At 50.6% G+C, this 26130-nt stretch overlaps 1 protein-coding gene across 5 annotated transcripts in view; it reads right to left on the reverse strand.

Annotated features, from left to right (window-relative positions):
* Positions 1-7605: 7605 nt before the first annotated feature.
* ETS1 (ETS proto-oncogene 1, transcription factor) overlaps positions 7606-26130 on the reverse strand; it is a 121953-nt gene continuing 103428 nt past the window's right edge. For all 5 annotated transcript variants that reach the window (XM_045518724.2, XM_045518722.2, XM_045518723.2 and 2 more), the window contains 2 exons: positions 12310-12428; positions 7606-11363 (listed from right to left, as the gene is read on the reverse strand). In XM_045518724.2, coding sequence (XP_045374680.1) covers positions 11148-11363; positions 12310-12428 — 335 coding nt within the window. In that variant the 3' untranslated portion in view covers positions 7606-11147. The remainder of the gene's footprint in view (positions 11364-12309; positions 12429-26130) is intronic.

A 26130-nucleotide genomic window follows, 5' to 3' on the forward strand; every position in this document is an offset into this window, starting at 1 on the left:
TCCTCTGCCGATGGCCAGGCCCGGGGCTCGGTGGGGGCTCCCTGGTTCCCATGGCTTCTTCACTTCAGAGGCCTTTGGCTGAGCTGCATCATGGGGGCGCTAATGACTCCAGTTGCAGCCCCGTGGTGTTCTACCCTCTGACGTCAAAACTGGTCGGCTGGGAACCCGACTACTGCCCACACAGGGCCATTCATCGCACGCTTGTTAGGAAGGCCCAGGAAGGCTTACCCAGGGCGCCTTTTAAACACATCCCCACTCAAATCTTCCCTCTTCTTGCAGCCAAGAATAGCTAGTCGTGTGTTGAAAACCACAGGCTGGCTGGCCTTCGGCGTTGCCAGAGAAAGCTCCCCGAGGGTCAGGAGTGGGGTTTGGAGACAGTGAGCACCCCTCCACATTGAGCTGTCAGATCTGTCCCCGTCTTCCGACAGAAGCAAGAAGAGAATGAAGAGGTGAAACGTTCCCTGAGTGCTCACGATCTGTGGGGCGCAGTTCTGCACACGTAAAGTAACAGGAATTATTTTACTGATGCTCAAAATGGGCCTGCGAGGTAACTGTTACTGCTCTGGTTTTGTAGAAACTGAGATTCAAAGAAATTGAGTGGTTCACTGAGGGGTGGAGTCAGAATTTAAACTCTGACTTTAACTGATTGCAAATGTTGCGCTTTCTCCATTATAAGTAGAAAAATCTCTAGCAAATATTTCTTTAGAGCAGTCATCTCAGAACTTTTCTGACCCTGTACCCCCATCAGTAAATATCTCCAAGCACCACCTTCAATGTATACATATTTATTTATAAATTAGATGCACTAGCTAATGCTTACTAGCACTGACTGATAATAAAATTAGTGCCCAGGGCACTGATGGTTGTTAATGACAATGGGTGTCAATCTATTTAATACAGTGTTGATAATTTGGAAAATCTTTTGTCCAAATATAATTAAATCATTACCGTCTTAACCTCGATACATGGCTGACAAATAATTTGTTCCAGGAGTTGAAGAAGTAATCTGGCTCTTTTTTCTCTTGCCTTCGTGTACCTGAATTATTCTTATTTTTCTACAGTCTAGCTTCATTGCAGGAAATATTTGAAGTCACTTGTCCATCTTGTGAGGGTGATTTTGTTAAAATGAGATAGTCTGGGGCGTGAATCCACTCACTGTATACATGCAAACCTTAAAACACAGTAATTTTCTAAAAGCAAAAAGAGAAATAAGAGCGCCAGTGTGGCCCTCCACCCCCGTCTACACTGCATATGATCCCACAGGCCTCTGGCACTTTGAGTGCATGCACGGGACTTGAAGGCGGCTGACTGAAGCCCCAGGGTCAATAGCATATTCCGTATTAGTAAATAAAAATGTGTTTCCTATTTTTAGACTGAAAATACACGTAAACCGAAGTTCTAATGGTTTTCTCTTATATTCCACGTCTTATTCTGTGCTGTCCCTGGAGGGTGTACTTTCCGCCTCGGGCCCCCTTCTCTAGAAGATGCCGACACAGCGTTCCTTCACTGGCCCCCACTGCAGGCTGAGGGCTCGGATGAGAGGAGCATCCAGTGAAGAGCTGCGGGTCAGTTTGAGGGTCAGGAGACAAGAGGGCGTCCACTCTGGAGGAGAAAAGTCGGAGCTCGGGCACCCACAGGAGCAAAGCTCGAGGCTTGAAGGCTGTGCCAGCAGTGGGTTCCCAGCCATCTCTAGCAGACCTCCCATCCTAGGGGGGGCCATGTAGATCCCGACGGCCTGGTTTCCATACTCCATCCTTTCTGAGTCCAGCTCCTTCAGAAGCATCCCTGGGGGATGCTGGAATCCCAGGGCAAATGAAGATGCTCTCTGCCGCCCAGTGATCCCTGCAGGTTTGTTTACCCAGATGAAAAATAAAGGCATTTCAGCCCTTCCATGGATAAAAATAACTTGCCGTTGATTTTGAAATCCCTTTCATTCGTCTCCTCCAGACGGGCTGGCACAATGGCACTTTGTGAGAGCGGGAGCCCGTGCAGGGGCCGGCCAGCCCCGCGGCCTCCGGCCTGCCAACGGGGAGGAGACGCAGCAGGGCTCGGAGCGGGCCCAGCGTTGCTGTTGGACATCATTCAGAAGTCCCCACTCCGCGGGGGGAGCCCGCAGAGGAAAACAAACAGAGCCAGGAGTAGTGGAAAACGCTGAGTCCTGGAGCTGGCCGGAACAGCGCCCGCCTTTCCGAGCCCGGAGCCAGCGCTCTGCCCACCTGCAGCTGCGGCCGCGGGCTGGCCGCGCCGGGCAGGGGGGCCTTGGCACCAGAACCGCCCCTGGGGCCGGGAGGGCGGAGCAGACACCCCGTCTGTGCAGACAGGCCCTTCAGAGCCCTTACCCTGAGTGCCGAAGTCCTGTCCTTGTCCGAGGAATCCAGGGGAAAGATGATTCTCCAAGGAGGGGGGAATGCCGTCCTTGAGCCATTTGCTCTCAGTTCCTCTTACATAACACTTCCTATCTGTCCAGCATCAGTGTCTATTAAACAGCAATCACCCCAGCAATCCTGTGAGGTTGGTACTAGTATCCTTATTTCATGGATGAAAACCCTGGATGAGGCACAGAGAGGTTAAACAACTTTCCCAAAGTCACACAGCTCAAAAGTGGCAGGGCCGGGACTTAAAGCCATGCAGTTTAGCATCAGAGTCTATCCTCTTAAGTGTTACTGCCTTTTCTCTTCAGCCTACGACATTTCCTCTCTAGGTAGATAAGATAATAGAGACAAAGAGGGGAAACCCAGGGAATAAAGGGAATGGGTGAGAAAGAGGAAAGTCACAAGGACTGGGCTAATACAGAGATTAAAAAAAAAAAAAAAGGAAGAGGCTGTCAGTCTTGGAGAAGCAGCGTGAGACCAATAGAGCTAGTAAGAAGTGCTGGGTTGGGAAATGAAGCTGTGTCAGAGCTGGTCAGACAGACACCTGCTCGTTCCTCTGCCCGAACAGGATGCTGGGAATGATGCTCAGAGATCGCTCAGCCAGTGGGGCTGAGACCACTCCCCGGGAGGCGGAGGAGCCGCAGCTGGAACAGAGAATCCAACACCTTCTCTTTCTCCTCAATTACAGCCCAGGGTGGGGGCAGGTGCTCAGGGCGCCACGGAGATTAGCTCCCTGATGAGAGGAGACAGCCCACGTCAGTCACGCGGGGAGGCCTGTCACATCCATTTGTGAGCTAAATCGCTCTTGTCCCCAGAGGGAAGGAAGGACAGGAAGGAGGGAAGGAAGGGAGGGAGGGAGGGAAGAGGTAGGCTATTTCTTGCCTGTGTTGGAGGGACAGGTCCTCAACCCTCATCAGATAGAGAAGACTGGCCTTGGAGCCAGCAGAGCTGACACTTAATTGTGCCTCAGTCACCAGTTAGCAATGTGACCTCAGACAAGTCACCTAAACCCCCTTCCTCTGCACAATGAGGGGACTGGACTTTAAAGTTCTTTCCAGATCTGACATCCGTGCACTGGGGGTATGGTGACTAAGGATTAGGACTGTGCTCGTCATCCTTGGGTACCACCCAAATCCTGGTGCCCACACAGCGGCCCACCACCCACACCAACCAGTCACCCAGTCCGGGCGGGTCCATCTCTTTAGCTGATGGACCCTTGCTGATCCTCCGGGTGGCTTCTCCTCCAAACAAATGAAACCAGTTTCCAACTGGTCTCTCTGCCTCTGTCCTTGTCCCCTCTGGTCTATCCTTGCTCAAGAGCCAGCATAAGCACAGATCAGGTCACGTGACTTAGCCTGCAGGAAGATCCTTACTCTCACCTGACCCACGAGACCCTAAGTCACCTCTTCTCCATCTTCCCCTCCTCACCTCTCACCACAACTCCAGCCGCCCTGTGCTCTGTTTCCACAAAACCACCACTTCTGGACTCTATCGGTCCATAAACTTTCCTGAACTTCTAGGCCTCAACCTGAATGTCTTTCCCTTTCCACCGAGCTAACTGCTACTTACCTTTAGGATATAAATTCTTCAGGGTTAGGGGCTCCTCCTGACATCAAATCATACTGCTGACCCACTAGACAGCAATTTTCCCTTAACTTGTCTATGACCCACCGTTCATTAAAAGCTGCATAAAGGAAAAGTTTGTGTCTATCTTTTCTCTTATGGTTCCCCTAGTACTGAGCCCAATGCCAACCACATAGCAGGTGCTCAAGGAATGTTTATCACCTGGAATATTTTTGGGGGGAGAGTCATCGTGTAGGGGACCTCCCAGGTGTGACACCCCCACGAAATGTGATCTCAGAGACTCTGCCTTTTTAGTTGCTGAAAATGAGGAGACATGTCTTCCACCAGCTCAGGATCCAATCTGAGCATCAGCAGTTAGCAGGCTGTTGGAATCCATCAGAATGAACAGAAATAGTTGTCACATCAATTCTGAATCGACTAGCGTCAACTCTAAGCTAGGACGTGTTGCCTGGGAATTGGAGGAGAGTCAACAGACTAGGGGAAGCAGGGTAGGGCTGAGAGAACAGGGCATAAGGGTCGCGGCTGAGATGTCAGGATTTGCCTGGAGAAAGGTTAAAAGCAGCCCGTCCCTGCCCAGGCGCAGGGTCTTGGCTGACAGTGTGGAGTGGGCAGGGAGAAGGTGGCGGCTGTCTCTTGACCCTCAGTAGCTCCCACAAGTGGCTGCTGAAAACCTCCCTGCTCCCCAATGTGACATCACACAGAGGACCAGAGCTGACCCGACATCAAAGCCCTGAAAGATGCTGTGGCCGAGAGCGCACAAGAGCCTGAATGGCAGGATGAGAGATTAGACGCAGGCCAGCAACTCAAAAGGGATTTGGGGATTTCACAGCAGGTCGGAGACCTGACCACTGTTGACTCCCTGTTGTCACTACGGGCAGATGGTCATCACCATCATCACTGTGGGCGTCAGCACATCGAGGTACACCAGGCAATCAGATGAAACTGGCTTTCCCAGAGCAGAAATATTTTCCAGGAAAATGGAAAAAAGGAAAGGGATGGGGACATTCAGTAAAACAGGAAATGGCACTGAGCAAGGGGGCAGAGAGGCCAGAGCCACCTTCCCCTCCTGAGGTGGAGTTCCAAGGTCCTGATAAGTGCTTTGTTTCCCTCAGTTTCAAGCCAGTCGATCGACACTTGCATTTATCAGACTTCTTCAGTCCCTGCCTCATCGCAAGAGAGGCCAGGAAAGGGCTTTTCTCTTTTTGTTGGTTGTTCTTTGGAGAAGGTTCTGTAGCAGGGAGGAGTCCCACACAGCAGTGGGCAGCCAGCAGCCCGCTGAACGATAAGCCCACCAAACGGCGCGGCCTGCCCCTGGAGGGCCACGGAGCCCAACGTCCAAGCCAGAGCAAGGCCTCTGTGCACCAGGGCTTGCGCCACAGGCCCACTCCCAGAGCAGCGCTGGGGAGGCGGGGAGGTTGGAGGGGCTGTGGGAGGGGAAGAGCGTCCTTCCTGAAAGGAGACTGTCCCTGCCCCACATCTGGTCTATGAAGAGTCCCGCTTGGTAACCAGGGCTGTGGCTCCCACGGGTAGTGAGCCACCCGCCCGCATCCTCAAAGGAGACCTTTCAGCGCGCTTGGGTGGCAACATGGCGTCACGGGAAGAACAAGGGCTTGGAAGTCAGATGGTTCTGATGAACCCATGACCTCTTGCACTCTCTTCCACCGCAGGGCTCCAGAACAAAGTCAGCTTCGTGCCAAGTAAACATGGGACGCAGGGGGACATCGTCACCGGGCTCGCAAACTCAGGCTCTGCAGGGACAAGGCAGGGATGCAAACGCGTGGAGTGGAGCCACTGGAGACAAAACAGGAGGTCCCTGGTCACCCCCTACTCAGCGGCCACAGGTGTTGGCTCTGCAGGAAGGACAGAATTCCACGACCACCCCGGGGCCCTAACGCGGGGCACTGCTCACTCGGGGGAGCCCCCTCGCCGGGAGGGACGCACCGAACGTCTCTGCGGCACAGGATCAGCCCGCAGGTCAGCCTGCGTGCGCGCTGCCGTCTACCCCGCCCGGCCCGTCTCACTCAAAGTGCAAATCACAGTCCTCTTCTTTTTTAGGTTAAAATAGTTAGAATTCATTACACAGGTGAGCTCTTTTGCTCAATTTTTAAAAAATGATTTATTAATTTATCTTTGGCATGGGCACTAGAGTTTGCTCTAAAGCCGAAGCTGTGTGCAGCCAGGCTCGCCCTGGGCAATTACCTTCTCCCACAACCTCCCAAAAGGCTGTCAGAATCTGGGGATTTTTGACCACCAGCTTTGAATGATTCCTCTTTCCCATGCATCTCCTTCTATGCTCACTCTACCTGATTCCCCCAAACCCTGAGGTAGTTCTAGAAGGTACTGTCTCTCCCTAAGCTCCCCAAGCTCCCACCACCACAGCGGCAATATGCTGGTCCCAGCCATACCATTAAGAGAGATCCTCAAAGCCCAGTTGTCCAGGAGTTTCCCCAGCTAAACTCGAGCCCCTAGTCTGAGAAACAGCGATCTCAGCTGACCTCATTCAAATGTATCTTGTAGCTTTTAACCCGGTCAGCATTAAATCACATACTTTGGGGGAATAACAACAACTTGGCACTGAAGGAAAGCTCTCTGACCAAATCCTTGACTGAGGCAGAAACCTATTCTCTGTGTTCTGTTTATTCAGAGGGAGAGCAGCTCAGATGTGGCCTCAGGTTGGCTCTGGAGTCGTGGCTTTGCCCAGGTTTGCAGCTGAAAACTAAAAAACCGAAGACCCTCCAGCCGTCTTCCCACAGGCTCCCAGTGAGGGGCAGTGGCTTGACTGGGACATGGACCCAGAGCCCTCCTCTTGGCCAGTCTGGCTCCCTGACCACTGGACCACACAGTCAGTGTTTAACGTGCACTCAGCAAACCTCAAAGCTCTGGGCCTGAAGAAACAGATTTTCCAAAAACAGAGCTCTCTTTGTGAACAATTCAGCAAAAATTCTCTTTCCAGCTGTGAGCTGGGATTCATGTTGCAAATGCTGGTGTTAATTAAAAACATCCACCTTCTACAGCTCCTACAAGAGAGAAGCATCGTGCATCACGTGTTCCTAAGCCCTCCCCCCACCAAAGCGCTCATAAATAAGATTTTATTTATGACACGGCTGCTGGGGGTTCTGACTGATCGTATCATTCCCAATTTTTATCCCCGGTGAAAAACTTGGGGCCAAGGAGACAGATGTGATGGGTCCGAATTTGCACAGAGCAAAATTAGTGTCAGAAGAAGAAAGAATTCTATGCCTGCACACAGCATGGACTAAGGATGTTCTACTTTCTCTGTTAGCATCAGGAACTTCACCTGGTTGAAATCAAATATTCATCTGTTGAGTCATTAAAAATTTTCTTCATGTGCCTCTTAGTCCTTCAGACATGAATAAAATGAGTTATGACGGGGCCAGGGACATTCCACAAAAGATGACACCATCTATTCAGTAACCGGGATGTTAGGTTCCACCTCCTCATACTCCTACGGCCACTCTCCCTTTATTAGGAAATCTTTATCTGAAATGGTCCAGAGCTAGTGAGATCAGCGAGACTGAGCTGCGTTCCTTCCTGCGCTTGTCTCTGGCTGGTTAATTTTCTCCTTGGTTAATTTCTCCTGCTTTCACACACGAACCAGACAGGAAAGAATGGAGCCAAACCCACATCGTTATGAATGAATTTCTTTGCTTTTAATCTCACACAGTTTAAAATACAATATGAAATCAGGCTACAGTATATAAAAAACTCTCCAGCAAAATGATGGGCCAGCATCAGCTACTAAAATAAACAAACAAAAAACTCCCCTGTAAGAAATTTTTTTTTGCATTTAAAAAAAAAAAACACACACACACACAGAAACTTACATCGCTACATCTCTAAGCTACCTCAGTTCTGATTTTCAAAAAGCACCTGCTTTTCCTTTTTTTCATCTTGCTTTTTAAATGTTCAGCTTTTAAAAAATATAAATTATATGAAAATACAAGTTGGAAAATAGTCAAACACAATATAACATCTTTTTCACCCCTATACTTCTCAGCTTAAAAAAAAAAGTATTCTAAAAAAAGTTCAATAACTGAGGCAGTATTCCTGATAGAGATAATTTCATTTTAATATATATATTTTATATATGTATATGTATACATATATTCATGGTTCCTCAAAACTTCTTTGGAATGTAGGTAAGAGTTCAACACATTTATATAGACCCCAACAGAGGAGGCAGCATGCACAGCATGGCTAGAACAGAGAAGGTGTTCTTTTCACCGTGAAGATTAGACAGGTTAATGCTCGAAAACCCAGAGTATTCGTCTCCAAAGTGAAGAAAAGCACATCTGATCTTTGAACGCTCCCTCCAACCCCCATAGCCACAAAACCAGGGCTCTGTGCAGGGAAGTCCCTCCCCTGAATGCAAAAGGGAACAAAAGTGACTCTGAACCCTCCAGCCAAAACCACTGCGGGTAAGGCCTCCCCTCCAGGAAAGTCAGAGTTTCACCCAGCTCGACCAGATTGGCCCACCCTTCCTCTGAAGTTGACATGTGTTTTTTAAAAGCATGAATCCAACAATTCTGCTACATTTCCAGTGTATGAACCACCCACCGCTCTTCCTGGGACGGGCTCTGGCCTGTGGACAGAAGGAGGAACAGCATCTGGCCAGATCGACAAGGCTGTCTGAACTCGCACACTAGGTACGCAGACTGAAAACGGTGGACCAAGAGAGAAAGGGCGTCTCAGCAAAGAAGCAGCTGAAGAGCGTGAGGAGGCACTTGCTTACATCTTAGCTGCTACGGAATCACTGCAGGACTTCGACACTCACACGAGGGGAGTTCTCAGCATAAATTTCAAAGGAAAGGTTGATGAGTTGTGCAAGTGATTTTATGCCTGGTGGCAAACAGCAAGCAATGACCGATGCCCGGTCTGAGTTCTACTGTCATCCGACTGAAAGGTGGAAAGACTTCACAAGAAAACCCCAGTATTAGCTCAGCTGCCGTTTTGCACGTCTGCACACACACGCACACACACATCTTTGCCAGTGCCCAACAAAGATCACATAAGCTAAGAGAAAACAATGTAGTCCAAACAGTTCCGCCTAACACTCCCTGAGCAGCTCCTCAAATATTTCGAGAGCTTCATTAAGGCACCTGCATCCAGAAGAAGATAAAAATACACAGCTGGGCGAAATTCTGCCTTTGCTCCCCAAGCGGACACGCAGTTTTACTGCGATGAGGAAATTCATGAATCACAGAGCTCAGTTCCTGACCACGCAGGGTCTGCAAGAGGACCTGGGAGGAAGCAATCCTCTTTAAGATGTGCTAGAAGGTAGTTCTTCCAGTTTCTCAGCTGGAGCCCACGCAGGGCCGGCCCTGAGAAGCCCATCCTACATGTTTCTTCCCTCCGTCATCAAGTCCGTGAAGCCACCCCTCTGTCACCCTCCTTTCCATCGGGCCCCTGTGGAGTGAGGGTGGAGAGAATCTCATTGTGTTAGGCACTTTTCCTCAGTAGTTAGATGTTGGTCCCCTCCACCCCAAACCCCATTTTCAGATGACCCTTCACAACTGCCTCAGATGATCACGTTTGTGGTTCAACTCTGGGGGAACTAAAAAATAGACTCAAATTTCGTGGACCACCTTATTCCTTCACTCAAGCTCCTTTCCTTGTATTTCCTATGCCTTCAAGTCTTCCTTCCTCTGCAGTTGCTAACCTTCACTTACCCCGTGCCTGGATAAAGGCTCCAGGCACGAGGCCCTTGTAGCAGCTGCACTGTTCACCTGGCCGACGCACCCAGTCTCACCTGACAGCCGGCCCGGCTGGCTTAAGCCCTTTGCAGGGAAGCACTGCGCTTCCCCCAGAGCCGGCCAAGCCGCATTTTATTTAGCTTCCAATGCTCCTAGAACCCAGTACGTCTAAAACGGCTTCATCAGACACTCGCATCAGGTCTGCGGTTACCCTTTCCCTCACCAACCAGAAGCAGTGCGTCTCTCTCTGCTGATGAAGTGGGGGGAAGCAGTAAATGTGGGATGCTGGGGAAAATGAGATGCGAAGCAGAAAGCGCAGAGTGTTAGTTTGGAATGACACGCGTTCAGGGCTTACTTCTTAAGACCTGAGGGGTAATGCCCGTGCATACAGATTTGATTCCAAGTCACGTCTGTTACAGGTACAAACAGTAAAGGACCAGGTCAGTCTTCCCCCCGACTCCCTTCCCATGACGTCTGCCGTGCTCCTGTTTACTGTGGTCCAAAACCAGGGCTGCAAAATACATTCAGTTCAAAGACTTAATGCTTCTTAGCTCAATGTTAGGTCCAAACCCCGAGAACACACCAATGACAAGCAAGTAGAGGGCATGATCATAATTTTTAAAAAATTATAGGTGAAATTCACCTACGCAGTTCCCTTGTACCCAAACCAGCATTATTTTTTCCTTCATCTGTGAGTCACATGAATTTGGGGTCCCTGATCTCAGTGACAGCGCTTTGCCTTTCCAGGGGGTCTATATAAACAGTTTCCTTTCACTGTGACAGAATCCTCAGCCGGCCAATAAAAACAAACTTGCATGATACCGCAATACTGAGACCACCTTAGAGCTTAAGACGATTTTTAAGAAAAAAAAAAATACTGGCACAAAATTTAATAGAATAAATTTTAACACAAAAACGGTTTTGGCCCCACCCCACTGAAGTCCATCTTTGTTTTAAAAGTAGGATAAAAGGAAAACAGTCCTGGGTTTTTAGTGCATCCCCCAAACAAAGGTTTTATCCCACCTCCCCCTTTTCTGTCTGCCCAGACCTAAAAACAAAAGCAAATTAATTGCCTTTTATTAGTCTTGTGACTCCTGATGCATCAATTTCTTTTGCTAATAGGTCCTTAACTCAAGACACATTTTTTTATGGATGATTTAAAAAAAAAATGATCAGACACGTTAGTCTCTTCCTCCCTTCAGCCAGATTCTTCAGGCTTCTAAGAAGACCCTCCTCTCTCTCCTGAATATCCGCTCAAGAATTTCTTGTCCCACCCACCCCCGCAAGTCCAGGCTTCCCGTCTCCAAACACACACAACTGCTACAGCCGCAGCTCTCTTAGCTCCCACCCCTGAATGTAAAAAAAAATGAGTTCTGGAAAATTAAAAATAGAATAACAAGGAAAAATTAAGAGTCCGCGCGACGTGGTTGTGCTCCGCAACGTCTCAGCAGGGCCTCCCGGCGCCCCGGCGGGCCCGTCACTCGTCCGCGTCGGGCTTGACGTCCAGCATGGCGTGCAGCTCCTCGGGCGCGTAGCCCAGCAGGCTCTGCAGGTCGCACACGAAGCGGTACACGTAGCGCTTGCCCGCCGTCTTGTGGATGATGTTCTTGTCGTAATAGTAGCGAAGGCCACGGCTCAGTTTCTCATAATTCATCTTGGGTTTGTTTTTCCTCTTCCCCCATCTCCTGGCCACCTGAAATTTAAAATGGAGGGGAAAAAAAGGAAAGGAGAGTAAAAATCTGTATGGGTAATCCATCCACACCTGTTTCTCTGCCTAGGCCTGCCCACTTGTGGTGACCCATGATGTTCAAGAAATGTGCATCCTTGTACATTTGTCCGTTCGTGTACATGCAGCAGCCTTTTCTAACTGATCTCTTCGGAATTCCAGTTTTCACGGATTGGACAAGGATAGCAGTGAAGCTGACTCTTTACATTGATGAAAACACAGTGACCCTGAACTTCTATGGAGTGGAGTAAAGTATCTGATATTAAGAAAAAAAAAAACCAACACTGTAGTCTCCTCTTTCCTGTATTATTAATAGGACGTCCTGGCTTTGAAAGCATGAATTCTAACGTGAGAGACGGAGGACTGAGCTGCCACCACACCTGCATTTCACCGATAGGAAGCATTTTTTTCTGTCCCAGGGCACAAGGGACGTCCTCGTGTCTGGCGGGAGAGAGACGCTCTCTCTCTTTTTCACTGTTTTTTATCCTCAGAATTGGGCGTGGCACAGAGCAACCCCTCACTAAGCGTTTGTTAATGAAAACATGAATTTGTAAGTAAATTGTACCAGTCCTCCGAGGCCTCTGGAATTGTCTGATCCCTTCCAGATTCACAGAGCCACAGGCCAGGAAAAGGGGAAAGTCAGAGAAGGCAATTCGCATTTACGAAGAGCCTACTACATGCCAGGCATTTCCTGGTTACCACATCAGTTAATCCTGGGAAACAAATGGGCAACGCAGACACTCTCTCTATTTTCCATACGGTGATGAAACGAAGGCTCAGTGAAGCCACACAAGTAGCAAGTGGCAGAGCTGGGCTTTGAACCCTGGAATATGTCATCAGACCCACGCCCCCCGTTTCCAGAGTTCTCTCCATCCTCCCTCAATGCAGGACTCTGAGGTCACCCCCTTCTTACCTCATCGGGGTCAGAGAGCTTGAATTCCCAGCCATCTCCTGTCCAGCTGATAAAAGACTGACAGGATTTATCGGTGAGTAATTCCAGAAGAAACTGCCACAGCTGAATTGGGCCGCTGCCTGCAAACACAAGGCATTGTGAATCATTACACCAGATGCTCAGCAGCTAGTCCCGCCCCCCGGCCCCTCCTCGCTCAGTCCATCCAGAGGCGTCATACAGCACCAGTGTTGGAGGAGGGGCTAGGGCCTCAAAAGGACCAAAAAGGTGAAGAATTCCTACCAAAGCAGCACTGAGGACAAAATACCCATTGCTTTATTTCGATCGACTGAAGGATCAGTCCATTTTTATTGCCAAGCAAACTTCAGAAAGAAAACACTCGATCCACCTCTTGAGATATTCTAAGGCAGGCAGCATATTCTTTCTTTGCCTTCAAAATCTAAGTCACTATTTTTGCCTTGCAGAGGAATCAAGGCCTGCAGCAAGGAATGTCTTTGCCAGTTCCAGTCAGAAGTCAAGGTCAAAGTGCCCTCCATAGCAGGGAGCCTTGGATCCCCGATTTGCAAACGAGAAGGATCAATACCCTAGGGTGACCTAACAAAAAAACAGGTTGGAAGTCCTCTTGGTCATAATCTTTGTCTCCCCCACCCTCCCGCTCCCCAGGCCGCCTACAGGCAAGCACCCAAGCTAAGGAAGGGAAGCAGTGTCATTTGGAGGGAAACTGGAGTAAGGCCCTAGCGTGACTTTCCATGAGGAATCCGTCCGGAAGCCACCCTGATGATCAGGAGCAAGAAAAGAAATCTCTCTTAAGAAATGCCGTGGAATTTCTGGGGGCACAAAGATAAGGAAAAGCAGATGCAAGAGCCCTTGTGACGTGACAGATGTCCTGAAGAAGGTACACCGTGAGCACAGACGGCCACTTCAGGACCTCGGACACGCGACACGGAAGGAAAAACCAAATACCCCAAAACTACGAAGATAAGCCCCGGAGTTCAGTCCTCTCCTGGGTCACCACCACAAACCACAGATACGGAGGGTGCAAGGGGGCTGCTTTCAGACCCCTGGCAAAGGAGAACACGAGCAGGAGCTGTGACCTACCGTGCACCTGCCGTGCACCGTCGGAATTAACATGTGACGCTTTATCGCCGTCTTATTTGCCCCTCACAGTAACTCCGTGGGGAGAAGCTGCTGTCATCACGTTGGTTCTTCCCACTTTACAGCAGAGAAAACTGACCCACCGCGTGGCTATCTAACACGTCCAAGGCCGTCAGGTCAGAAGTCGTGTGGCTGGAACCCAGGAAGCCTGACCTCCAAATTCTTCATTTTGACACTTTATTGCCCATAGAAAAGACCAACCCAGAGGCTGGCATCTAAACTGCCCGTTGTGGGCAGCGGCCCCAGGGATGAAAGGATCTGGCTTTCAAAAGACATCTTCTCTCCCCACCCCTCACAGTGAGCGGTCCAGGTTGCTGGACGGCCAGTGGTTCTCCTGACAATCCGACCACTGCTGACCTCGGAGTCCATCTCCTCAGGTGACACTCCCAGCTCACTCAGGGCCCCCCGTGATCATTGTTAGGCTATTTAACCTCATTACTTCTCCCCCCACAACTTAGCTTAAAATCTTTCTCACACTATTTGTCTCAAAAATCCCTTTGAGGAGCAGGGGCCAATCATATCAAGTGGAGGAAAGGGGAAAAAACGGGGACGCCCATCCTGGGACAGGTCCTGGCCACCAGCAGGGAGCAGCAAGCACACCCCAGGTCCCGGGACCCCCATCCCCTACCCTCGAGACTGTGTGCCCACGAAGTGGCAAGAGACCAGCTCACGAAGGAAGGGATGTCAGACAGAAGCATCACTCATGCTCTTGCTGCCACTTTCTGAATTACCTGTCGGAGGCTCCCAGCCCAGCTCCAGCCCACTCTCTGCGTCCATCTGACCACCCCCTCCCGGCCGCGTCTGTGGATGGAGCTGGGGGCAGGGTGAGTCCTGGCGTGCCCGCTCTTCCCCCTCATGGTGAGATTTCCTTTGTTCATTAGGAACATACAACTGTGAAATTCGGGAACTGAGAGCCCAGGTCCTAGGTGAGGTGCTCGCTAACTCTTTTTTTTTCCTGTTTACCGAAGAGAAGAGGGAGGGTAAATAGGAAAACCAGGGCCTAAAGAAAAGCACAGGAACTGGGCTGGGGGGCGGGGAGGGCTCTGCTCGGCTGAATAAGAGCAAAGTCAGAACAGCGGTGATGTCAGCTCCAGTCTCCTTCCCCAGATTCTTCAGGAAAAGTCCCACGGGCCCGCCCAGGGCTAAGGCGCGCACAGCGCTCCCACCGGGCTTTCTGGAAGTCTCTGCTAACCCCGCAGAAAGCCTGCATCGTGATCCCAGATTAAAGGGATCGGTGATCTCTCCCGAAGATCCCTCTCTGGGACATTTCTGCTGACACCTCAACTGTCCTTTCGGTTGTAGGGGCAACAGCAACAGAAGGATATGGGGTGATTTTCCCAGCCAGGAACACTGGGTCACGGCGAAACCTGTGTCAGGGTCGGCTCGTCCCTGGGCTGCACCGGGGCACCAACACCAGAGCCTGTTTCCATTACAGTGTGTCACCCCCACCTCGGGTCTGGGTGGGAAAACCAGGGCCACTTGGTGGCCCACAGCTGGGAGGGAGCTCGGGGGCTGGAAGGCATCCTGGAGGTGCCCACCTGCTGACAGCATCCGAGTCCAGGCCCAAGGGACATTCTCAAGTCCCAGATTCAGCCAAAGGCTGACGGAGGCGGGCGGCACTCCCGGATAGAGCTCTCCCGAGGATGCATCTGTATCACGTAGTGTCTGGCTGCCCAAATCCTCAGGGCTGCGGGCCCTATGCGGTGCCTTCTCCTTTATTCTCCACCCCACCTCCTCTCACCCCTGGGCCCAGCCCCATCCACCCACCCAACTGGACTGTGGTCCCAGTGACCTTTGTCCCAGGGAGCAGAGAATGGTCCTAAGAATAGTGCCAGTCATGGGAAGGGGGTGCTGACACACTACATGTGACTCACAATGGTGTCCCTGTCTGGGGGCCCCAAAGCGGTCAACGGCGGCCTTCACCAGGCTGCCCCGGGGTGTCACACATCAGGAATCCAGTGGCATCACTGGGAAACTATGCTTCTCAAGGCGCAGCTCTGCACCACACAACAGAGGGGTCCCTGTTAGAAGGAAGTCTCTCTCCGCAGCGGGGCGGGAGGGAGGCCACCGCACACACACTCGCCCCCCTCCAAAAGCCCCGCCGCCAGCCCCGCCCCGGCTACGGCGGGGAGTGTCCTCTCCCGGCTTTGTTCTTCACAGCTTCTGGGCAAGAGGACAGCTCTGAGCGCCACACTGCAGTCCCAACCTGACGGACATGGCACCACCTCGGAAGAGAAAGGTGAGCACCTGCGGGGATCTGGGCCAGCAGAGCGAGTCACACAGGGATGCTTCCGCCAGAGGGAACCCTCAAAGCCCTTCAAATGCAAGGCTACAATCCCTCTCTCTCTCTTTTTTTAAGGCAAAGCTTCAAGTAAATGCCTCCTCATTTGGCTGTTTCCTGCCCCTTCGCTTTGTCTAGGGACCGGAAGATCCCCCATCTCTCTGGATGAAGGGTGATTATTTGACTACTATTAGGCCCCTCTTTTTGGCTCCCTTGCTCTAAGGCTAAGACGTGAGCAACGTAAGGAAACGCAAAGCAACAGGCGAGGACAGGACTTCAGGAACGTGCTCCGGACTGTAATCCCTTCCATGTGGCCAACTGTCAATAACTTTCTTCTCATTTTCCAGGCACAAACTCACTGCCGGCGGCGCGGGGTCAGGATGGGACTTCCGCGCTCCGTCCCCAGTGCAGCTGCCAGCTCTCCCTCTGTCACCTATGCCCAGCGCCAGGCTCACGCACCGGAGTTGAGCCAAGGCAGGCCGCCAGCCTGCCATCATGTCTGCTGCCACCAGGATCAAGCCCGGCGGCTCGCTGAATGTCCATCTCTCTCGCACTAGGATACGTGCTCCAAGGGCAGGGCTGTAGCCCGGAGCCTAGGACGGGGCCTCACCTGCAAACACCACCAACCTCAAAGAGCTGTCTGCTGTTGAGTGACTCCAGCGGCCAGCTCCCTGCAAGCTCGAGCTGCATCTGATCGACAATCACCTGCTCAGTGCCAGGCATGGGAGCTGCTCTCGGACAGGGGCCCAGTAAACCGGGACCGAACTGTATGACTCCCAACAAGCTCCTCTGCAGAACGGTGTCAGGGTTTAAAAAGCAGCCCAAATGACTTCTCTCGATTCAACTGTATTTGGAGTCAAACACTACGGGTGACTCCCAGGCAACATTTCAATCAACATGTGCCCCAAAATAAAAACGACCACACCTCCTGTCCTCTGGGGATTCAGCTGCTACCTTGAGAATCTAATCTCTGTAGCTCGACTCCCCAAGTCAAATCAAAGACCTCAGTGTGGGCAGGACACCACATTTATTTTAACCTATGAAACTCTCATGGTTGGTCACCCTTGCAACGGGGCTCACTCTGCCCCAAGAGCACACATCTGGCAGGTGGTCCTAAAACGGAGGAACGGGACCCACTGGCCCCTCCCTTCCACCCAGGTGTCTCTACCCACAGCCAAACGATGATGGCAAAAACAGAACACTCGAATCCAGAAATGACCCATCTGTTCCCAAGTGTATCTTCCTCTCAAACTACTGCAGGAGTGCCCACCTGGGGGTGGGGTGGGTGAGCCCAGAGCCTCAGCTCTACCCTGCTTCCTGTCAACTCCCTTCTAAGTGATCATTCACAAGAGACCCCAAATCCCGCTATTTCTACTCAGTTGTGATGAAATGAAGTTTGGTGACCAACTGAAGTTTGGAAAGTGTCCTGACACTCTCGTGCCTTCGGGGCCAAACTCAAGGGGAAGCCACACAGTCTTCTTTCTGCCCGAGGATGAATCGGTCAAGAGAGCGTATTGCTGACAATTCAGCTCCCAAAGCCCTGGGAAGATTTTCAAAAGAAGGAAGAGTAGGGGCTGCTTGATATTCCAGCCTGGCTTGATGTCTGTAGATGCCTTTTCCCATTTCTTCTGAGTTCTGGCCCTCCTGCGCCCCCAGTCCTACTCAGTCTCACCTCATCCTGAACACGGGCCACACACAGTACATCCTGTGACCGGCCAATGGCGCCCTGGCCCAGCAAATCAGCGCCCACCAACGTGGTCCACGTTCCTCTGTGGGTGACCAGTAACTCGAGGGCAGCCACTGGGGACACAAGTTCCAGTAATTCAACTTCTAACCACAAAGAACACTCTAAGAGGTACGTGATAAACACACTTCATGAACACCACGAGGGACAGTCACTTCATGCCCTTGCGTTTATGTGATGCTGAAACAGCCAGCCTGTCTGACAAGGGAAGCAAGTTGGAGAACAATTAAACGCAGCCTTTGGCATCAAGTCTGTGCCTCTGCCATGGCAGGCCAAAAGAGAGGAGGAAGCATTTCAAAACATTTAAACAAAAAGACAAACAAGTATGTCAGGCATTGGACCTGTGGACCAAGAGATGACAGCGGATAATAGCCTATATAAAGTTAAAATACACATGCTGGTGAGACATGCCCAAAATAGAGTCAAGTGTCCAGAGTTTTGCTCCCAATTCCTCTTTGATCCACTCAGCGAATTCATGCAGCTCATTTAACCTCTCTGGGCTTTAGTTCATCCATCCCTAAAAATCCCTGCTCCTCCCTACAGCATAGAGATGTAGATTAAGTCCCTATTATTTAAAAAATATATAAATATACACATCTATCTATAAAGAGACGACCACAGCGCAGAGCAGTTTGGGAACAATATGAAACACAACAGTGGAATTAAACCAAAGAATGAAACGACAAAAAATATTTTTAAAAGCAGACTTTTCAAAAGAAGAAGAAGAAGAAAAAGATGGAATTGAAAAAAATAAACAGCAAAAGCAGTAGATAAAACGCAATTATTCTTCTAAGAATTAGACTGGCCTTTTAAGATGGCAACTTTGAAAAAAGAGAACATTAGAAGCTTTGAAAAAAAAAAGGCTCAAGTATATAAATGTAAGATGTTTTAAATATTGTAAATGAGAATAACCAGTGAAGGTCTTTTAAAGTCAGAGATAACTCTGAAGTTCTTGCTCTAATTCAAAGTAGGCAGGCACAGAAGGACAGAGCAGATGCAAACTATTTTGCAAGTGAAAGTGTCACCGACATTTATGGTTTGGGGAAATCTTGGCCACAGACAGACTTAGATCCTCTTTCCCCCAAAGAACTTTTTCCCCCCTAATCATTTATACTCCTCGTCAAGCAGAATCCACCTAATAATTATGTAGGGCTGACCCAACGTGAGTCCAGCATCCCCCACAAATGTCGGCAGTTTGGGTCTAGAGACAGACCCCAGCAGCGTTAACTGAAGACACAGCAGGGAGTCCTGTCCAGCCGCCGGCGGCGCCCCAGGCCACCTGGGCAGGCGGCGTGGTCAGCGGGCGGCGGCCGGCCGGGCCGGCCCACCTGGGACAGATGGAAGTGCGGCTCACTGGGGTCTGCCTGGGCCTGAGAACAAGGCAGTCACACACTTCAGTGTCTGGAGGAAAGGCCCTTGTTTTTGCTTGGGCTCCTCGCACCTGCATGTGCTCGAGGGCACTGTGTGGGGGAGGCTGCGGGGAGGGAGCCCGGTCCTCTCTTAAAGGGGCCGCCTGTGAGCACGCTGCCTCCCCAGGTCCAGCCCGCCACTCACGCGCAGGCGTGGACAGGGAGCCGGCAAGGCCTGGGCCAGGAAGTGGGTTTCTTTAGAGCTTCTCCCCGTGATGTCTTCTAGGTAACTGCCTGCTTTAAGAAGTCACCCGAAATGGCTGAGGTTTGGATTTGAGGGTACAGAGAATTTTGTTTAGAAACCAAAGCAAAAAACAAGTTTTCCTCTAACTAATGTAAATGTCAACAAGAAAATGCCTTCCTCAGTATCTAGGTAACGAGAAGAAAGAAAGATGTTTTTATTGATTAGAAATGGAAGACAGGACTGGAGAAGTCGAAGCCTGCACCATTTCTCAGTCGATTCTCAATATGACTTCTGAGCTTCAGTTTATCCCAGGGGTAGAGCTTCCCCTCGTGTCAAGGACGAGACCAATCACTAGCTATGCACAGTCACAGTCTCGGGGAGGTGGACCAGACTCTAAGTGGTCACTTGAGCGCACAACTTTTCAAGCATCTACCCAGCAGATGACTCCCGAACACCCCTCCAGTGTGAAACATGGCGGCCGGACCGGGTGGGATAACAGCAGAGATGATTAACAGCTTGGAGGCGGCAGAAGAAACACTTTTGTTCCACCAAAATGCGCTGAGCCGAAAAGGTGCTACCCACGCCTTTAGAGAAGAAAGGCCCACGAAGCCAGCCCAGAGGGGCCTCCACAAGAAACTGCACCTACTTGGGCCCTGAAAGGCCAACACCTCCAGGGAGCTGGGCCCTTGGAGCACCTCTCCTGCAGCGCGAGTCCCAGCCTCCCCGCCGAGCTCGAACTTTCACATTCACCCACCTTCGGACAACTTTCACTCTCATTATCTCTCAGGGAGAGGTGAGTCACACAGCCAACAATGCAGTTCGGCGAGTTACAGTCAACATTAGGCACTGAACCCAGAGGCCTGTCATTGGCCACCAAGGGCGTCGGGACAGTGATCTGGAGTCTTGCTGCCTGAAGAGCCAGATGCCACAGTGATCAGTCAATCAGGGCTGAAGTGGCCACGAACGTGCTGCTCAGCCCTCTGGCCACAGGGAGCACAAGTGACCCCCTCCCAGCATGTCCCCACCAAGGCCACATGTCCCGGGGCTGCTCCGCCCAGGGCCTGGGCAAGGAGGGTGCACGGGCCATTCCCGCAAGGTGCGTGGCCCTCCACTGGGCAACTCTGACTGAGGATTCCCACCAGCCTGGCCACACCTTCCTTGGAATTGAGCCACAGCCTCAATTCCTACCCAGTTCTCAGGCCGGCCTGCAGCCTGGCCTGAGGCTCCCCTCCTGCTCTCGCTCTCCCAACTCTGTCCTTCACAGGTCTTCTCCCTCCCAGTACATTTCTTGCAAGTCTAATGGTGTCCGGGTATCTGCTGCTCCGCAGACCCAAACTAACATGCTATGAATGTTGGATTTTTTCCTACTCATTGTCTTACATTGTGAAAAGCATCTTCTTTATTGTTTGCACTGTGACTTTGGGCTAGACTTCTTCTCTCTCTGAACCTCAATTCCCTCATTTGTACAATGAGGATAATAGAAATTTGCCCAGGAGGGTGTTGGCGATGGTTAAAAAAAGTGGTTGCATATGGAAGAGTCTAGCACACAATAGGAACTCAACAGACACGTGGGTTGAGCTGAATAGCTGAAGTGACCTCATCTGATAGTAAATATCTGCTGTGCCCCAAGGACACTGCCAGCAAGTACTGGAATTCTGCAATCATCCTCTGACCTCAAGGAATGCAGAATTACATTGGAAAGACAGGTCTGGAGAGTAATATGATGTAGTGGCAACAGCTGGCACCTAGACAGTGCTTCCGAGGAACTGTTCCGGGTGCTTTTCCATAAACTATTCATTTAATTCCCACAACAATCCTATGAGATAGCAACTGCTATTATGACCATTTTCCAGATGAGACAACCGAGGCACAGAGATGTCAGCTTGCCCACGGTCACACAGGTGGTCAGTGGCAAAGGCAGGACACACAGCTCCAGAATCCATGCTCTAGTCCAACATGATGAAGCCTCTGAAATGTAATCAGTGGTCGGGCAGCCTGGCTGGTGCCCTTTCCTGTGCCTGGACTTAAATCTGAAGGCATAAAACTGACAGACCTGGTGCTGATAACCATCCCACCTGCAGGCATCACATGAAAGTCACTTTAGGGAGAACAAGGAGGGCTACACAGCTGACCCTTGAACAATGCGGCTTTGAACTCTGCAGGTCCACTTTTATGTGGATTTTTTTCTTAATATGTTGGAAAATTTTCTGGAGATTTGCAACAATTGAAAAAAATCTCAAAGACAAACTACATAGCCCAGAAATATCAAAAAACTAAGAAAAACTCAGGTATGTCAGGAATGCACAAAATATATGTAGACACACGTATAACGCACAAAATGTATGTTTAACAGCTGTTTATGTTACCAGGTCAGCAGCAGGCTCGTAGTTTAGTTTAGGGGGAGTCAAAAGTTATACTCAGATTTCCGGCTATGCGGGGGTCCCACCCCTGACTCCCGTGATGTTCAAGGGTCAGCTATAGCTTCTGTCTCTTTTTCTTTTTTAATTGAAGTAGAGTTGATTTACAATGTTGTGCTAATTTCTGGCATACAGCATAGTGATTCAGTTAAATGTACATATTCTTTTTCACATTCTTTCATTATGAGTTGTTACAAGCTATTGAATATAGTTCCCTGTGCTGTACAGTAGGACCTTGTTGTTTATCTATTCTGTACAAAGTAGTTCATATCTGCTAACTCAGCCATAAAAAAGAATGAAATAATGCCATTTGCAGGAACATGAATGGACCTAAAGACTGTCATACTAAGTGAAGTAGGTCAGACAGAGAACGCCAAATACCATGATATCACTTAGATGTGGAATCTAAAAAAAGGACACAAATGAACGTATCTACAAAACACAGACTGTAGCTTCTCTTGAATGGAGTCTCCATGCTGAGGAACCACTGGTCTGTCAGCGTCCAGAGCAGGGAAGACATCCAGGGAACCAGGAGATGCCAAGGGGCAGAACCCGGGACTTCTGGCAGAGCCCTTCCCGGCAGGGGCTGCGGGAGTTTCCAGGCCAACAGGGACCTGTGCGGAGGCCTCGGCGGCATACTGGCTGAGATCTGCTCTGTGGAAACATTTTACTTCAAAGACAAAAAGGTGGAGCTTCAAACTGGAGACGGAGTGGAATTCCAGAACAGTCACCACCCAGTTCCACCACTTGGAGTTAGGTTTTGTTAAAGAAACAGTGGCCCCCAAACGGTGAGACTCAGAGACTCTTCTAAAGCAGGTTGGGGGGGGGCTGTACCCAGAAAAGGTGGGTCAACTTGCGCCTGTCCCGCCTCCCCACCCAGGCACCCACCAGGCCCAGGTGGCTGTGAACAACCCCGGGTCTGAGATTTATTTTGCCAAGGATGAAGGAGTCTCTCTGCCCCAAAGACGGTGCGCCAGGACCCCGGAGGGGGCTCAGCCAGCTGTGGGCTTCAAGGGCAACTGACGGAAGCAGGTAACCTCCCTTTCCACTCTTTCAAAAGCCATTTAGAAGAAAAAAAAAATTCATAGTGAGGCCAAAACCTCCCACGGTGTGATCTTTTTCCACTGGTGGCAGATGATTAAGACGAACTGCCACGCAGCGAACCGGGGAGGAGGCAGAGGCACCAGGCCAGGGGCCTTCTCCTCCCGCTCAGCTCAGCTCCGCCAGGGGAGCCTTCCTTTCCCGGGCTCCACACTGTTACCCCGTCCAGATCACCACGGAGCGGCAGCACGCCACCCCGTCACCCCAAGTGCACGCCACGCACCTCCCTCCGGGGCCGCCACCCCGCACGGCCCCGAGAACCCGGACGCCCCAGCTTCTGAGCTGGGCGCTGGGGGCACGGCTCCACGTCGGGGGCTGTCTGGCAGCTCCTACAACCTGCTGCTCATGGGGGTCTGAGGAGGAAAGGGGAGACACTCTGTTCCTGCCTTTCTCATTTCTAAGTTCTTTCTTCCCAGCCACCCAGGGGCTGCCCAAGGAGGCTCTACGCTGAGACTCTGGATGCCGACGGCTCCCTGGAAGCCCTCAGGCCAGCCCGCGCCCTGCCTGGGCCGAGAAGCTCGGGGCCCCTGTACAAGGCAGCCACCGCCCAAAACGGACACCAGAGTTCGGTGCTCAGGTCCACAAGCCGCTTCTTCCCGACTTTAGTCCATTCACACTGTCTTACCAACAGCTTTTATAGGGAGAGACTGTATTCCAGAGCTTGGCTCAGGGACTGACCGCCCCCCTTCCAATGAACAAGCCCCAGGTTGTTCCCAATAACACCCCCACCCCGGGTTTAGATTAAACTGGACTCTCCTGCACAAATTCACAGCACAGGTCTCATCTGCTCCGCTGAACCCCTCTGTCTCCTCACTGGGTCCCTCCAGAAGCTCCCGCGGTTGTGGTCAGTGCCCGAGGACACCGGGATGATTTTGCAACCCAACTTTCCTTCAGAAAACTGTGATTTCAGGTAATGCTGCCAAATCTCGGGTTTCATTCTGAATTGACGGGCTCTGAAGCATGTCCTTTTGCAGGAAAGTCGCTCTTTTTCAAAAACATGTTTCAGCCAGAGCTTTAGATTACTGAGCTCCAAAACTCAGTCACGAGCCAGAGCTCCACGGTTCTGGGCGTGGCCCAGGGACTCTGTTATTCAGTGACGGCGGACAGGCTGGAGTTTATCCAGGAAGCAGAAAGAAGAAGGTTTACCTCAGGCCAGAAGGAACTGGAGAGGACGGGCAGGGGAATGTCTAGGGCTTCTATTTCTACAAGACTGATCGCTATACTGTGTGATGTCTCACACATAGATATTTGAAAGTTGAATTCCAGATAGTCCCAAATTGAGCCTTTAGGAAACTGAGTCACAAATCTACAGAGCATGGGAAAGCATAATTTCCTTGCAGTGAACAAGTAAGTGGCTTTGGGCTTAGCTTTCTGCAGGCTCCGGGATGAAAAGACCCTAACCACGCCATGAACCATGGCAACTCCAAACATGGAGAGATGTCCAGACACCTAGAGAGGCCCCCACAGGCCGGCTCAGCGACAATCAGAAGTGACAGGAAAGGAATCCTTGTCTGCGCAACAGAAGTCTGGCAAACTGGAGGGGCGTTTGATAAAGGTGATTTACAGACCAATAGCTCCACCCCCTCCTGCGTGCCCCCACCCCCCCACACACACACACACGCAGCGTTAATTAGTGACCAGCAAGAGACAAGGGCCCTAATCTACTCTATCTCGGGAGCAACTGAGATAACCTCTGAGTGTCCTCACTCCATCATACAGAGGAAGAGTCCGTACTCAGGTGAGACAGCTGGCACTCACGGTTCCAGGCAGGAGTTACCTTCCGGCAGAAGGCCTTGAATAAGTCATTTTTTTCTGCCTCATTTTCATCATCAATAAAAGGGGCCTTGAGAGGCAGAGAGGAAGGGACACCACTATTTGACAGTCTGCAGATTCTTCTACACCTACTGAAACTGGAAAACAAACAAACAAAAATCAGAGATGCCCCTGTTTGTCAAGGATCTAGAAAGCATTCTGTTTAGATCCATCAAATTCGTAGCGAACACTGGGCCACTGCTCTCAGACTGTGTGGTAATCAGATGGGGTTCACGATGGATCTTTGAACAAAAGAAAACAGAGCTTTCTGATGGTATCGGCTTTGGGAGCCATAAGCAGTCCCAGCAAGGGAAGAAGGTACATTTTGGCGGAAGCCGGCACTGCTTTTGATGTGTTCTAAACCCAGCGAACAGGCAGGCTTTCAAGCCATGTTATCTGCCCTCACATCTTGACCTAATTTGACGAGTTGCCATGGGAGCCCCAGTGAAGGCTGGTGCAATTTTCTTATCTTTGGAGGAAGAACATAACTGTGCAAGAGAAGGTGAAAATTCGGTTTCTAACTGATTTCCACACTTAGAGCGCAGTAACTAAGAGAGCAGACGAAGAAGTGAAACACACTCCCTCGAGGGCAAGACGGACAAAGACATGGGCTGCTCATGCGCTAGCAGGGAAGTTAATCTGCGCCCCAGCTCAGGAACTCTTTGTCTGCATCCTTCAGTTCAGGCCAAATAACAGGGATGTAAAAAGACACAGGGCTCCCACTGCGTGGCCACACTTACTCTATAGAATAGTTGAATCTGAAGGAGTCAGATTTAAAAAAACAGAAAAGAGGGCAGAATTTGAGATAGAAAATAGGTGTGATGTTTATGAGCAATAAAAAGTTTTGCCAACACTTCTACAATGATTTCCACTTTCCAAGGTACTCTGGCAAACTTCAGCTCATCTTAGCCTATCTGCGGGGAGTCAGAGAGCCGTTAATAAAAGCATCGGTCACTGCATGCTCCCCGGGTGGTGGCGAGGCTGCGTTGGCCTGTTCCATCCCCTCCCCTACTCCCCAGGATGTATCTGAAACGAGAAGGGGTCCCAGCGAGGGGCAAAATACAGTTTGCAAATGAACTCATCTACAAAACAGAAACAGACTCACAGACACAGAGAACAAACTTATGGTCACCAGGGGGTACAGGGGGTGGGAAGGTGTCAGTCAGGAATTTGAAGTTTGCACCTCCTGGGGCGGGATGGAAATGGGAGCTACCTTGATTACGGTGGTGGTTTCATTGATGTGAACATCTATCAGAATTCATCCAATTGTACACCTGAAGTGTGTGTGGTTGACTATACAGGAATCATACACAATAAAGGTGTTTCAAAAAATACAGCTTGTACTGTGGGCAGGAGATCTTCCCCAGGCACTGGACACAGGGGGAAAAAAGCCACCCAAGCTTGGGCCACCCCCGACACGCCTAAATCCTGACCTTCCTCCAACCACAGCAATAAGAAAATCTAGTCCAAGTCTAAGGACAATCACAATATCTTGAATTTGTCAAAACCGTGGACCTCCCAGGGCTACAAGCACTCGTCTGCGCTCAGAAACACTTGCTGAAATAATTGATTTGCTGCACTGAGCTTTCCCCCCCACGTCTAGCACGACGTCTAGCACTCATTTTGTTTAATGAATTGATTTAGTTCCATTACATCTTCACAGATCTCCTACCACCAAGGTAAGGAGGAACACTCCACTTCACTAAAAGTAGAAAAGGGTA

The sequence above is a fragment of the Camelus bactrianus genome, chromosome 33, assembly GCF_048773025.1.
Source record: "Camelus bactrianus isolate YW-2024 breed Bactrian camel chromosome 33, ASM4877302v1, whole genome shotgun sequence".
Lineage (NCBI taxonomy): Eukaryota > Metazoa > Chordata > Mammalia > Artiodactyla > Camelidae > Camelus > Camelus bactrianus.